Consider the following 11,954-nt stretch of genomic DNA (forward strand, 5'->3'; position numbering starts at 1 on the left):
CAATTAGAACCTGTTGTTGAGAAAATAGCCGGGTTTAATCAATCTGCACGAGACATTCCTTCACTTTGAGTAGACATGGATATCATGGATATTTTGATTGAGTCTCACAGAGCAGAACCCTGTTAATTGATTGCGGCCATGGTGGTGGCGCGCATCATGATGAAAACTGAACCTCGAGACCTAAAGTTCGAAAGGGCTTGTTCATCATCTTCAGATCAATCCCGCTGCCGAGACTGAACAATAGCGATTTTACTCGTCCCTCCCAGAGTACTCCAAGTCGGAGGTTTTGGTCCAATCTCGCTTTCACGACCCCAGCATATTCCTTTTCCTCACCCTCAACCTCTTCTTTATCTACCTTCTTGGCAGGTTGCCCTGTCTTGGAGAGACTCTTCTTACCACCCTTTGACTTGGGACCAGTATTACCTCCATTTACTTTGTGTCCAGTCTTCTTTTCTGTCGGCTTTGCTGGCTCATCAAGCCTCCACTCTAGCTTCGCGTTAAAACTCCGTTCGGCCGGCATTGACGTTGAAGCCGGCTGCAGTGTGGCGGTTGTGGTGGTTGTAGTCTTTGGTAGAGATTCCTTTCCGTCTGTAATGCTGGTAGCCGCTTTCGGGGTAGGAAATGGTTTCGAAATCGGCGTCTTCGCTGCAGAGACACCTTCAGAGGGGGTGTCTGCGTCTGCCACGGATCGAGCAAATGGCTTCCTCCACAGCTCCATACCGACGGCCCAAGAGCTTTCATAGCTAAAGATGTTGAACTCCATGCGGGTCGCCAGACTGCAGTCTTTCCCAGCCATGACAGCATAGCTGGCTGCAATATTCCCCATCAGGGGATTCAGCGTAAGAGTGGCAGAAAGTGGTGTTCCCTTGTGATCTGGCAATGTAGCAAATCTGGCGCCTATGCTTATGCCTCCAGATTTGTTGAGAGTGCCGTAGTAGATCTCTCCGCCGGTACTGAATCGCCCATATATCCTCTCCTTGTCCCCATTGCCGCTGCCGTGTCCGTTCCCATTTTCTGTAGTAGATGTGACCGATTGCTGGACGTGTTTTTTATTACTCAAGTCGCCTCCAAAATTATAAACTCCTCTGAACCCTAGCAGTCCGCCATCTGTGGAAGCAAGTCCTTCAAGCGCATAACTTCCGACATCGTATTGCAGCAATCCCAATGCAGTGCCCCCATTTCTGAGGTGCTGACCCGATACGGCGCTGAACTGTGCCTGCAAGGCGGGAGATAATCGCCTCACCAGGAGCGCCTCTAACTGTGACCGTGGTAGATATAGTCTGCCGTATAGAAGTGACTCATTGGTCTTGTCCGTATCGTCTGGGTGTCTTAGTGAGGGAACATCTCGTCGAGCAACCGGCGTCAACGGGCGATAGGATCGAAGAAGATCGGGGAGCGGAATGTTTTCGGACTGAGGGGTTAGGAGGACTCGAAGAGGAACAGAGGAGAATAGGTAGGAGATGGAGCCATCCACCACGCCCACAGAGCCCAGCTGGTAAGAGGTGGCGAAATTGGGGCTTGCAAGGGCCGAGAGAGTCAAGCGAAGACCTCGAGGAGTGTTGAAATTCAGCAGAGCTTAGCTGAAGCGTTAGTTGAGAGCTCATGGATAGCAGAATAGCCATGGAGGGGAAATTACCGTCTGTCGTCGCATTCAGCGCTGCATACGAATTGTCACGCCTCCACCCGGTAGCCTCGTAGAAAGCACTGTGGACATAGTCCATAAACTCGCGCATTTCAGCGCGCGTTGCACATGCCTGTCTGAAAGGCTGGACTTGGGTCTCTACGGGCGAGAGAAAGATGCGAATGGGAAGAATCGTCACCTCGTCTAGCAAAGTCGACATAGTATATGGTGGCGGTCGGCACAACATCGGCAATATCTCAACCTTGAATCTACAGCACAATGCAAACGGATTGCAGCATAACATACGGACCATCGCATTCATTCGTCTTCACCAGATACAGATCGGTAGCTTCTACTTGGTTGAATCAATTTTCATTATGCCGAGCCCATTGTGTATTTGCTACCCAGATTTGATGCGTGATTCATAAGAAGAGTATCCCATTGCAAAGTAACGCAACTCCATAGTTACATAGTATCAGAATTAATATAAAAAAGCACTTTAGTTGGACAGGTTCTGGATTAACGAGACGTTGTCGCCCTTCAGTAGGATTTGGCCTGTGGCTGCGTTAGCTGGTTTGGAACGTGTAGAGCCCAAGAGGATGAATGCTTCGATCATCTTACCCAGCGGTTTCCTTGTCTCCTTCTCGTTCGTTTTTGTGACTTGCTTAACCTCCACGGCGTCATCGATGACCAAGTTCATAAACTCGTCGAACCCCTACTTCCAGTATTAGCCCGGGAGCTCAAGGCAACATTTGATATAGACATTACTGACTCGAATCTTGCCCTCGATACGGATGGACAGCTGCTCGTACAGCCAGACACTAACTGTGGCATTCTAATGAAACAAAAGTCAGAACATAATCCATCAAGTGTGCGCAACAGTCCTTGGTCGTCGAGAGGTCATTGGTTCGAGGTGGCATCGTGGAGGTGGTGTTAAGAGTTGTGTGTCGTAATATCAAACGTTCGCCTGGCATTAGATGCCTCGATTCATAGTTTGAACGGATTTCTCTCCGGTGACTTGGCGCTTTGCCAATGACTTGCTAGGAGACATTCCAATCGCGTGCGCCGTCTAGCCATGCAGCAGTTCCGTCACGCAGGCCCGCGGCCTCCAATATCGTGCGAGTGTCGTATGGGATCAGGAGGGGAGTCGATTGAATCATGTACTCACGTTCTGGAGGAGCTTAAAAATCATGTTGCTACACAGAGTCAGCTTTGGCAGTTCCGCAGCAATCGTCAATTGGAAGAAGCCTTACATAGGCGGGAGCAAGACGCGGCGACCGCCGCCTCCACCGCGACCAGTCATGATGTGGGATGTTTGGCGGGGAGTTGCTTATCGGCAGTGGGTGGCTGAAGAAGCGGCAATGGTCCGGTCGTGCAATGCTATCGCGGTGCAGCAGTGAGGAGCTTGGCTACTAGAGGTTGGAGCTCGGTATGATGGTGTTGAGGGCGGTGCCTGGGAAAACTCGTCGGATCGGAGATATGCTTTGCCGCGATAAGCTTGTCTTATCAGATAAGGTACAAAGGTACATACAGGCACGTACCTCACCCACCCTACACTTCCCAAAGTTCTTATTCAATACAGACATTTACTACTCTCCAACAATTTCTTTTTATTTATTTTCTTCTATTTCCTTATAAAGTATTGGCGTGTTGACTGCCGTAAAGCTTTGTAGCGGAGGTATGGTGTTAGTTGCATCTTACTTGTCGTCAATCTGTGTTGTACGGGTGGATAAGGAGCACTTTAAACTATATTTATCTCATCAATGAAGGGAAACGTTCCCGAATTTTCTGCTTGCTCAAAAAATGCTTGTCTATATATGGGCCACTTGATTGAAGCACGTATTGTCTCGTGTTGAGCTTAGGTGACCCGACCTGCACGGTGGTAAGACTGATCTACGTTGTCTAGCACCAACACAATGATAGAATGATCGGAGCCCATCTGTATAAATACACAAACCACCAATTGCAAGACTAATAGAGACATGGAGACATGGAGGTCCCGCTAAGTTGCAATGTTCTTCTTTGGAGGGTTTTTATGACTCCTCATCCGGCCCCTTATCTCGAACCCTTCTCATCCAAGATCTCTGCCCTAAACAGGCAATGCTGATTACAAATAATGGAACAAATGCAGCCATTGTGCAGACGTGGAATATTTGGTTTCTCTTAGAACAATAGGAGATCTTCACCATAAGTGAGCATCAATACTATGTTTCTCATTACGGCAAATTGAAAGTGCCTGGCGCAACGTCAAACTCGTACTGTACACACTTATGGTCTGGATGTGGTGCTGCGGTTGAGTAATCAGTCTTATTAATCCGTGATTGATAAGAATCACAGCCCACGATATGATTTCCTGGTCAGAAAAGTATAGGTCAGACAATCTTTGTCCCTATTAGTCTTGAAAGCATTGCATGTATTCTCACTTCTCGCTATTGTCTACTCAGATATTGTATATTATGAAAGATGATGGTTTTCTCTTAATGTGTAGGTTCTCTTTCTTTTTACTTTGGCAGATATCTATTCTTTGTGCCGAGAGTAAAGATACCTCATAACATTCTATAGGTAGTTAGCATAGCTCTAGCAGTCTCACTTATCGTTGACTATTGTTCGGAGACTAATCGTGGTGGAGACAGAGATCTTATATGATGCAATCTAACTCCTCATGTATATTGCCACTAGATAGGCAAATAGGCAACGAGCCGAAGTTCCGGACGCTCTTTTGCATCGGATTATGCATCCGTTGACTAAACACTGGTCAGAAACCATATATAAGAGACGTATAATGACGCTCTTATCCTCATACCAAATTTTCTGAGAAGTGCTTGACGTTTTCTTTCATCATCGATTAAAAGAGCCCATTTCATCATGGCTGCACCTTGGCCCTCACCGACAAAGACATGGCACGACGACACATACCCAGCAATCGACCCAACTCGCCCAGAACTCACCTTGGCTGGCAAAACAGCAGTTATTACGGGTGGTGGTAGTGGCATTGGAGGAGCCATTGCTCAATCATTCGCAAAAGCCGGTGTATCTCGTCTCGCACTAATTGGACGGCGACTTCAAGTTTTGCAAGATAATAAGGCTCAGATTGCCGCCATCAACCCTCAAACCGAGGTTTTGTTAATTCAGGGAGACATTGTCAACGGAGATCAAGTCCAGAATGCGTTTGAGACTGTCAAATCCACTTTCGGAGAGCCGCATATTCTCGTCAATAACGCTGCCTATTTCGATGGGCCAGTCTCGGCGCTGAAGGACAATGTTGACACATGGTACCAGGCATTTGAGGTTAATGTCAAGGGCAGCCTTCATGTAATCAGGTCCTATCTCTCTGTTGCAGCTGCATCGCCGAGAATCTTGAACGTGTCCAGTGGGCAAGTTCACCTAGATGCAAAGTTTTTCCCCGGCATGTCCGCATACCTATCCTCGAAAATGGCACAGCTGCGTATGATCGACGCCATTCAAGCAGAGCGCCCCGATGTGTTCATAATAAACTGCCATCCCGGGCGTGTGATGAGTGAAATGTCGGCAAAGGTTGGTAGGAAAAAGGGCATAGATACACGTAAGTGAACTGCTACACCCTCTCTCCTGCGAGTAACATAGCCAAAGGAGTACACTCTACAAGCGACTAACTGAGTTCCTTAGTTGAACTTTCGGGAGATTTCGGTGTCTGGGCTGTTAGTGACGAGGCCGAATTTCTCAAGGGAAGAATGGTGTGGGTAAATTGGGATGTGGATGAGCTCAAGGCGAAAAAAGACGAAATTATTAACAATGACCTGCTAACTGTAAGTCTTGGTGGTTGGCCATTTAAGCAGTAAGAAAATTGGCATAGCTATGAAGGAGTTTGAGATTGTATATATGGTAAGCACTTGCTTACATGCTTTCTATCGAATTGATGAAGTTTGTTAATATTGATCATCCCAAGAAAGATACTTTTGATGGCATCTCAATGTTAATGGATAGCTTCTTTGGCTTCACAATGACCAAGAGATGAAGAGACTGCACACTTCAAGTTACATATAATTTTGGTAGTGAGGTATGCAAAAATTTCCCGAGCCCAATAGTTCAAATCCCAAAGGCAAACATACAGAGATCAAGGCAAGTAAAACTGCCACATGCATATAGAGGGCTGAGAGTTGCCCGAGTCTTCCAGTTAAAGGTATACTCACAGTCTTTGTCATTGTGGCGCGGGTGCGGCCCGGAACAAACGACGATATCAACATCATGCCTCAAGTTTCCAGAGGCTTGAGTATAGGTTTCTGTAGCGTAATACGAGGGAAAGGGCCGATAGAGTCAGGTTGAATACCCGGGCATTCTTTCGTATGCTCAGGACACAGTGAATAAAGCCATATGCCTCTCTATTGAACTATCTTTTTATTTACGTTCATAGTACGAGTATGTTTATTATATACCGATTGCCTTAATCAATCATGTCTCTTATTGTGTAACATTGTTGGGTATTTTGCAAAGTTCGGATTGCATCCCCACGAAACCTGCTTGGTCAAATAGCGCCCTACGTGCATACTCATGCACCAGTTGAGCAGCTACCTTCTTCGAATTCTCTACTCCACTATCCATTGAGACCTCCTCAAATCGACGGAGCATCTCCACAACTGGAAGCACCAGCTGTATATCTGCCATCGATTCTTCAGTCAGGGGATTTCTTGCAGCATTAGAGACGAGGATAATCAACGCTGTAACGAGATGGTGCAGTGAATACCTGTACACGCGGAAGATATTTGTTAACTGAGTTAAGCCCACGGGCAATGCTTTCTCGGGTCAATGTGACTCACCATGTACAAGCATGATCAGTGTTTTGGCTAAGATGAAGTAGAATCAAAGATGCTCTCGCTACTGAAACACAACAATTGGGAGGTCCAGCATCTCCATATACGTCTGAGATTGATGGCAAGAGGTCGATCTCTGTTGGATCAGCGGTATTCAATAACCGGGGACGACTCCATTCTTGCACTCGTAGAGACCGGTAAGATAAACCATGCAAATTAGTATGGCAACCAAGGCATGCAAGAGAAAGGGTCCGCAACGTCCGAAACGCTACTCCCTCAAAATTCGCCCACAGAGCTCGATTTGTAGCAAGATAATCGAGAGTAACACCTAAATCTGGATATGAGGCTTTCCAATTGTCAAGTTCCGCTTCTAGTTCACTGACTGCTGCCTCTCGTTCAAGGGCTGTTTGACGTTTCCCTCTTGCAGACATAAGTCGTCGGTGAATACGATTCTCGATAAGAGCGAGGTGAGATCGTGCCCGCAGGAAGTTGACCTTTGCAGAATTATCAATAGATGATATACAGCCTAGTCCATCCTCTGGATGCAATAGAGGAAGATCAGCGCCGATATCATCTTCGTGTATTAGCGGTGGCCTTTCAAGCCGGGAGGCAAGATCATGGTCCAGATTGAAAGCTATCCAGAAGACACGATTTCGCTGAACCATGAGTCGGAAATTTTCAGATCCAGATTGCCCGGGAAATTGTTCATCTTTTTGAAGATGAAGACCATTTTGAAGGATCAAACGGTTCGCAGCAGCAAGGAGTGTCGATGACGCATGGGCGCCTGGCGCGGTTTGTAGGAAAATAGCCATTCCCACCAGCGCCTGAATGGCGAGGAGGTCATTGCTACCCTGGATTGTGAGTTCCACAGCTTTGTCTAATGCAGTGTCCAAGTATTCCCACGCTTCGCGGTCCGGGTTGTTGGGAGAGTCGGCAAAATATGACATATTTTGTTGGCGGAGAGCAATGGCACACATGACGTTTGTGGCAGTCCAAAATGCCGCATCCGCCCGGATCTGGTCCATGTCTAGTTCGGCAAATTTATTCATGAAGTCATCTTCATCGAAGAGCGGGACGATTCGATTGTAGGTGTTGAAATAAGATCGAATAAGAGCCATGAAATCTGACCGTCTTCTCAATCTGGTATGGCTGGTACGGCCGTGAGGCGGCCTTGATACAGACACAGTCTTGAAACATCCAGAAATCCAGGTCACAAGCTCTCTATTGAACAACGGAGTTTCGATATATCGAGCATTGGGTTCGCTTGTGATGGTGGTTGACGTAGAGTTTGGGGGTGGCGAGGAATTTTTCGAACTGTAAACTGCAGGAAGCTCTTGTACTGAAGTGTTCTCACTTGTATGATTCTGGTTGAAGGCTGTGGCTTCAAGGCTGTTAACAGCCTGAAGCAGAAGACTCTCAAGCTCATTGACCCTCTTTTCAAGAGTTTCGTTTCTCTTCGGCCTGGAGCTACGTATTAGGATGGAGAAGTGACAACACAGATGATGAATTTCGATGCACATTTGCCAAAGAAAGATTATTGAAAGAGTATTTTCAGGGAGAGAAAACGAAAAATGCAAGCTCACCTTCGGCGCGTAATTTTCTTTGGTGTTGCTGCCACTATGTATGTACACTGCGCGTGAAACTTGACACACTCGGAGCAAGACGGCTTAGCGTTGTCACACTTGACTTTCCTTTTATGACAAGTATCACAAGCCTGGAGTTTCTTTGTAAATATAATTCTGCGTAAACTTGACAAACAACGGGGTGCATACTCGGCTCTTCAGCTTTGGATTATGAGTGGATGCTGTCGACGGGGGAATACTTGAGGGAAACTCGACTGAAGCGTCGGGCGGTAACCCTGTTAATTCGTCCTCGGAATTCATTCCGCAGTTTAACGTTAAGACTATTTTCGTAATGCCGTAGGCCAATATACTGCTCGGTTTGATGATGAGTATGATAGCGACCGAAAACGACCGATAGAATAGACAACAACTTGACACTCTACGGAGTTAACGTTGAAGAAATAGACCCGCCAATCTCTCGGCGCCTCTCGGTGCACAACTCACTGCGAAGCTGACAAATGGCCACTATTCCTGGAGCGGCATGGGGAGCGGATGGTGCCGCTCAGCCTCTTTAGCACGGCGTCGGTCGCTCTCGGTCACTTGTTGTCGCTGATGGCAACAAATTCAGAGTATACTATTCATTATTCATTTTTTTTTCGACATAATGGTTTGTCAGGAATCGTTTAAACAAGGAGAGAACGGCGATAGTGGTCGAAGAGACGGAGATAGTTGACATTGTGAGCTCGAAAGATAAATAAGTAGTTGAGTCGCCGCAATGGAAGCTAAAGAGCAGCAATAGCGATTCAATTCAATCCGTCAACCAAACAAATATCAACAAATATCTATCTACAGCTTCAAACCTATATCGTGCTTAAAACTACTTCACGTACTTCATTAACATGACTGCCTCAAAGAAGTTTGTTGTTCTAATCACCGGTGCCAATCGAGGTATACCTGACAGCATAGTCCGCCATCTCATCATACTTCATTCTAACGTTTGATAGGCATTGGGTTTCAACTTGCCAAAAAATTCCTCTCCAGAGACAACACGATCCTTGTCGCTGCCGTGCGGAATCCCGACAACGCCTCGTCTACCAAGGCCTTGCTAGAGCTCTCCCGTGGAACCGAGAGCTCGCTCATCATCACCAAGATTGAGAGTCTGGACACCTCCAGCGCTACCTCTGGCCTCGCAAGCATCTCCGATAGAATCGACCATCTCGATCTCGTCATTGCCAATGCTGGAATTCTTGACGCATATGGCCCCGTCATGGAGATGGCTCTGGATGACGTTTCTGCCCACGTTGCCGTCAACACCCTAGCCCCCATTGCTCTTCTTCAAGCCGCCAAGTCGCTTCTTCAGAATGCGGCCAACCCAAGATTTGTCGTCATCTCGAGTTCGGTAGGAAGCATCGCCGAAATTGAGGGATACCCCGTACAACTGGGAGCATACGGGGCAAGTAAAGCTGCAATCAACTATCTCATGCGCAAAGTCCACTTCGAAGAAAAGTGGCTTACGTCCATGGTCATCTGTCCCGGGTGGACTCAGACAGACATGGGAAACGTTGGAGCACAGAAGCTGAATTTTGGAGAGGTGGCCCCGGTGCCATTGGATGTCTCGATCGACGGTGTCTTTAAAGAGGTAAGCGGATGATACTGGATATTCTCACTGTAATTACTTTGTGGATTGAACTAACAAGTGCCAGATTGATGAGATGAAGAGGACTGAGGGAGGAAAGTTTGCTGCATTCGATCACATAGACCGCAAGTGGTAATTGACATCGACTATCGGACAAACACGTACGGCATTAGAGTATATTGTTTATAGAAGTTTAGATTGAACAGAATCCAAGTGCTCATTTTTTAATTCCAAATTATCCCATTTTATCCAAACCCCGTGTTCAATTCTTTTCTGGTACGAACTCGATGACAACCTTTCCTTTCCTGTTCCGTATTGAGGCATGTTTATGTGCCTGAACCACCTTATTGAGAGGAAAAACTTCAATAGCTATAGGTTTAATCGCCCCTTCATCGATCAATCGCGCCACTTTATCCAGCGTTTCAGTCTTTGGTGTAACAACGAAGAAGAGCCATTTCACATTGGGAAAATCATCCAGCTCTTCAGGTCGGCCTTTTCCGTACTCCCACGCCGCTGGAGGCTGTCCAACTGTGATGATGTGACCATGGCTTTTTACCGTCTTCCATGTCTTGGCCAAGACTGGGTTCCCAACGGTGTCGATAACGACATCGACATCCGTGATTGTATCCTCCCAATTTGGGGTGTTGTAGTCAACGAGCTGACTAGCGCCGAGTGCTCTTAATGAATCGTGGTGTTGGGCGCTCGAGAGTGCAACAACTTCAGAGCCAGCCAATCGAGAGGCCATCTGTACAACAATGACGCCCACAGCTCCAGAAGCTCCAGTAACAAGGACCTTCTGTCCCTTTTTTAAACTGGCGCGCTCAAAAATAGATTCCCAAGCAGTCAACAAAGGAATTGGCAGTGCAGATGCCTGGGCATGGCTCAAAGACTTTGGCTTCCTTGCTACTTCGTCGCTCTCCACGATGGCATACTCTGCTTGCCCCAGTCCCCTCCAGCCATGAATCATGGAGTAAACTTCATCTCCAACCTTCAAATCTCCTTTGTAATTTGGCCCCAACTCAGCAACTACTCCAGAGATGTCGTGGCCCGGAATTCGAATGGGATGCTCCCATAATTCCCACCAGGTGATTTCATCTCCAGTCAGCCCCGCAGCGTGAACCTTGATGAGAATCTCACCATTTTTTGGTGATGGCTTTGGGACGGCGGGGTTGAGCGTGACTTCAGGATTGGCTTTGGTGCCCAGGACTTCGACGGCTTTCATCATGTTGGTGCTTGGCAATTAAAATGATTCAGTGTCTTGTGTGGTTGTCCTAGTTCAACTTCGGGGCTATTTAATATTTATATATTTATATTTAAACTTATCTTATTCTGCAGAGCTCATACAAAGGCCATTCATTGACAGCTGACTAGTGATTTCGTCATCTCGGGTGATGGTGGATTCCCGATCCGGGTCGGGTCTCCCGAAGTGGTTACTCGATTGGGCAAGATTCGGATCGGGTGGTGGCGATTCGGGTCGCAAATCTATAAGCTTGACAGTTTCCTTACTATCATGGGAGAATATACTATCTATTATATAACAATTTGATATTCGCTGCCGACGTAACTACCGTCCTCTCTCTTGAATTTTTTAGCGTGTCACAATAATTTCCGCGGCTCAGGGATCGTATCGACAGGGTCACAAGGTTGTTATCGAAACTGCGCTATAGACGAATATTATAAGTTGCATCACTTTCCATATCCATAGGTCACCAGCCGAGAAAATACAATTTATATCATTTACGATGTCAAGGACCCTGAATATGACTACATAGCATGGTGAAAGTGCCAACGATCCAATTAGATGTCCCAAAACGACATGTTTCAGGCATCCGAGGCTCTCAGTTGCCTCATGCGGTCCTCCCGAGCAATAGTTGAAACACCTACCTAAATATGAATGCAATAAAGCAATGACCATCTTCTCAATATGTCTTCTCCCAGCATTCGTCATCATCCCAGCCTCGCTATTCACGCCGAAACACAGCATTCATCGCCGTTCCCGACCGAGCTCTCGAGTCAGCGCCCGCATTGGTTTGGCACTTCAGCTACCCCTGTCTAGCAGGGAAGCGATTCCTTTCAATACCACCTCGTCGAATGGCCATGGCTTCCCGCCATCCCACTCTCCGCAGTCCCGTCCAAAGATTCATCGCCCCCAATGCACTCCGTCTCCGCAAGGCGCATGGCAAAGACATTGTCTTGCATGAGATAAGATGGGCCCTGCGAACTCGCATGACTAGACGGGATATTCTCCGAGGCAAAGCCTCAACTCAGCATTTCGCAGCCCGATCATCAACTTGTCCATACGTCTAGATGTCTCCCTCGCACAGCTTGAAACCCCACACAACAGCCAA

At 47.1% G+C, this 11,954-nt stretch overlaps 7 protein-coding genes across 7 annotated transcripts; 3 read left to right on the forward strand and 4 right to left on the reverse strand.

Annotated features, from left to right (window-relative positions):
* Window positions 1-4: 4 nt before the first annotated feature.
* M431DRAFT_514293 (hypothetical protein) lies at window positions 5-1,765 on the reverse strand. Its single transcript, XM_024920196.1, has 2 exons — window positions 1,637-1,765; window positions 5-1,575 (listed from the first exon to the last, which is right to left on the reverse strand). The coding sequence occupies exons 1-2, from the start codon at window positions 1,731-1,733 to the stop codon at window positions 155-157; spliced, it is 1,518 nt and encodes a 505-aa protein (XP_024767298.1). The 5' UTR covers window positions 1,734-1,765; the 3' UTR covers window positions 5-154.
* Window positions 1,766-1,920: 155 nt separating this feature from the next.
* M431DRAFT_514294 (hypothetical protein) lies at window positions 1,921-3,050 on the reverse strand. Its single transcript, XM_024920197.1, has 5 exons — window positions 2,875-3,050; window positions 2,790-2,817; window positions 2,394-2,456; window positions 2,243-2,336; window positions 1,921-2,176 (listed from the first exon to the last, which is right to left on the reverse strand). Exons 1-5 carry the CDS (start codon window positions 2,922-2,924, stop codon window positions 2,121-2,123), a joined length of 291 nt encoding a protein of 96 aa, XP_024767299.1. The 5' UTR covers window positions 2,925-3,050; the 3' UTR covers window positions 1,921-2,120.
* A 1,436-nt stretch (window positions 3,051-4,486) lies between these two features.
* On the forward strand, window positions 4,487-5,439 carry M431DRAFT_501890 (hypothetical protein; the record flags this gene model as incomplete). Its single annotated transcript, XM_024918070.1, has 2 exons — window positions 4,487-5,183; window positions 5,267-5,439. 2 exons carry the CDS (start codon window positions 4,487-4,489, stop codon window positions 5,437-5,439), a joined length of 870 nt encoding a protein of 289 aa, XP_024767300.1.
* Window positions 5,440-5,966: 527 nt separating this feature from the next.
* On the reverse strand, window positions 5,967-8,383 carry M431DRAFT_129751 (hypothetical protein). Its single transcript, XM_024912421.1, has 4 exons — window positions 8,181-8,383; window positions 7,992-8,122; window positions 6,415-7,869; window positions 5,967-6,341 (listed from the first exon to the last, which is right to left on the reverse strand). Exons 1-4 carry the CDS (start codon window positions 8,289-8,291, stop codon window positions 6,059-6,061), a joined length of 1,980 nt encoding a protein of 659 aa, XP_024767301.1. The 5' UTR covers window positions 8,292-8,383; the 3' UTR covers window positions 5,967-6,058.
* Window positions 8,384-8,772: 389 nt separating this feature from the next.
* Window positions 8,773-9,805, forward strand: M431DRAFT_369583 (hypothetical protein). The gene is made up of 3 exons (XM_024914627.1): window positions 8,773-8,918; window positions 8,975-9,609; window positions 9,674-9,805. The coding sequence occupies exons 1-3, from the start codon at window positions 8,870-8,872 to the stop codon at window positions 9,740-9,742; spliced, it is 753 nt and encodes a 250-aa protein (XP_024767302.1). The 5' UTR covers window positions 8,773-8,869; the 3' UTR covers window positions 9,743-9,805.
* Window positions 9,765-10,873, reverse strand: M431DRAFT_514296 (hypothetical protein). The gene has a single exon (XM_024920198.1). The coding sequence runs from the start codon at window positions 10,829-10,831 to the stop codon at window positions 9,869-9,871; it is 963 nt and encodes a 320-aa protein (XP_024767303.1). The 5' UTR covers window positions 10,832-10,873; the 3' UTR covers window positions 9,765-9,868.
* Window positions 10,874-11,316: 443 nt separating this feature from the next.
* Window positions 11,317-11,891, forward strand: M431DRAFT_369588 (hypothetical protein). The gene has a single exon (XM_024914628.1). It carries the CDS (start codon window positions 11,514-11,516, stop codon window positions 11,805-11,807), a length of 294 nt encoding a protein of 97 aa, XP_024767304.1. The 5' UTR covers window positions 11,317-11,513; the 3' UTR covers window positions 11,808-11,891.
* Window positions 11,892-11,954: the final 63 nt, after the last annotated feature.

Source organism: Trichoderma harzianum (genome assembly GCF_003025095.1).
Source record: "Trichoderma harzianum CBS 226.95 unplaced genomic scaffold M431scaffold_38, whole genome shotgun sequence".
NCBI classification, from domain to species: Eukaryota; Fungi; Ascomycota; class Sordariomycetes; order Hypocreales; family Hypocreaceae; genus Trichoderma; species Trichoderma harzianum.

Coding starts and splice junctions, on each gene's coding strand:
- M431DRAFT_514293 (XM_024920196.1), bottom strand. CDS start 1,733: ATGCGCGAGTTTATGGACTATGTCCACAGTGCTTTCTACGAGGCTACC. Junction 1,576..1,636: donor GCTGAATGCGACGACAGACG/GTAATTTCCCCT, acceptor GCTTCAGCTAAG/CTCTGCTGAATTTCAACACT.
- M431DRAFT_514294 (XM_024920197.1), bottom strand. CDS start 2,924: ATGACTGGTCGCGGTGGAGGCGGCGGTCGCCGCGTCTTGCTCCCGCCT. Junction 2,337..2,393: donor GTATCGAGGGCAAGATTCGA/GTCAGTAATGTC, acceptor TACTGGAAGTAG/GGGTTCGACGAGTTTATGAA. Junction 2,177..2,242: donor GGAGACAAGGAAACCGCTGG/GTAAGATGATCG, acceptor ACGCAGCCACAG/GCCAAATCCTACTGAAGGGC.
- M431DRAFT_129751 (XM_024912421.1), bottom strand. CDS start 8,291: ATGAATTCCGAGGACGAATTAACAGGGTTACCGCCCGACGCTTCAGTC. Junction 7,870..7,991: donor AAGAAAATTACGCGCCGAAG/GTGAGCTTGCAT, acceptor ACGTAGCTCCAG/GCCGAAGAGAAACGAAACTC. Junction 6,342..6,414: donor ACTGATCATGCTTGTACATG/GTGAGTCACATT, acceptor CCGCGTGTACAG/GTATTCACTGCACCATCTCG.
- M431DRAFT_369583 (XM_024914627.1), top strand. CDS start 8,870: ATGACTGCCTCAAAGAAGTTTGTTGTTCTAATCACCGGTGCCAATCGA. Junction 8,919..8,974: donor AATCACCGGTGCCAATCGAG/GTATACCTGACA, acceptor AACGTTTGATAG/GCATTGGGTTTCAACTTGCC. Junction 9,610..9,673: donor TCGACGGTGTCTTTAAAGAG/GTAAGCGGATGA, acceptor AACAAGTGCCAG/ATTGATGAGATGAAGAGGAC.
- M431DRAFT_514296 (XM_024920198.1), bottom strand. CDS start 10,831: ATGATGAAAGCCGTCGAAGTCCTGGGCACCAAAGCCAATCCTGAAGTC.
- M431DRAFT_369588 (XM_024914628.1), top strand. CDS start 11,514: ATGACCATCTTCTCAATATGTCTTCTCCCAGCATTCGTCATCATCCCA.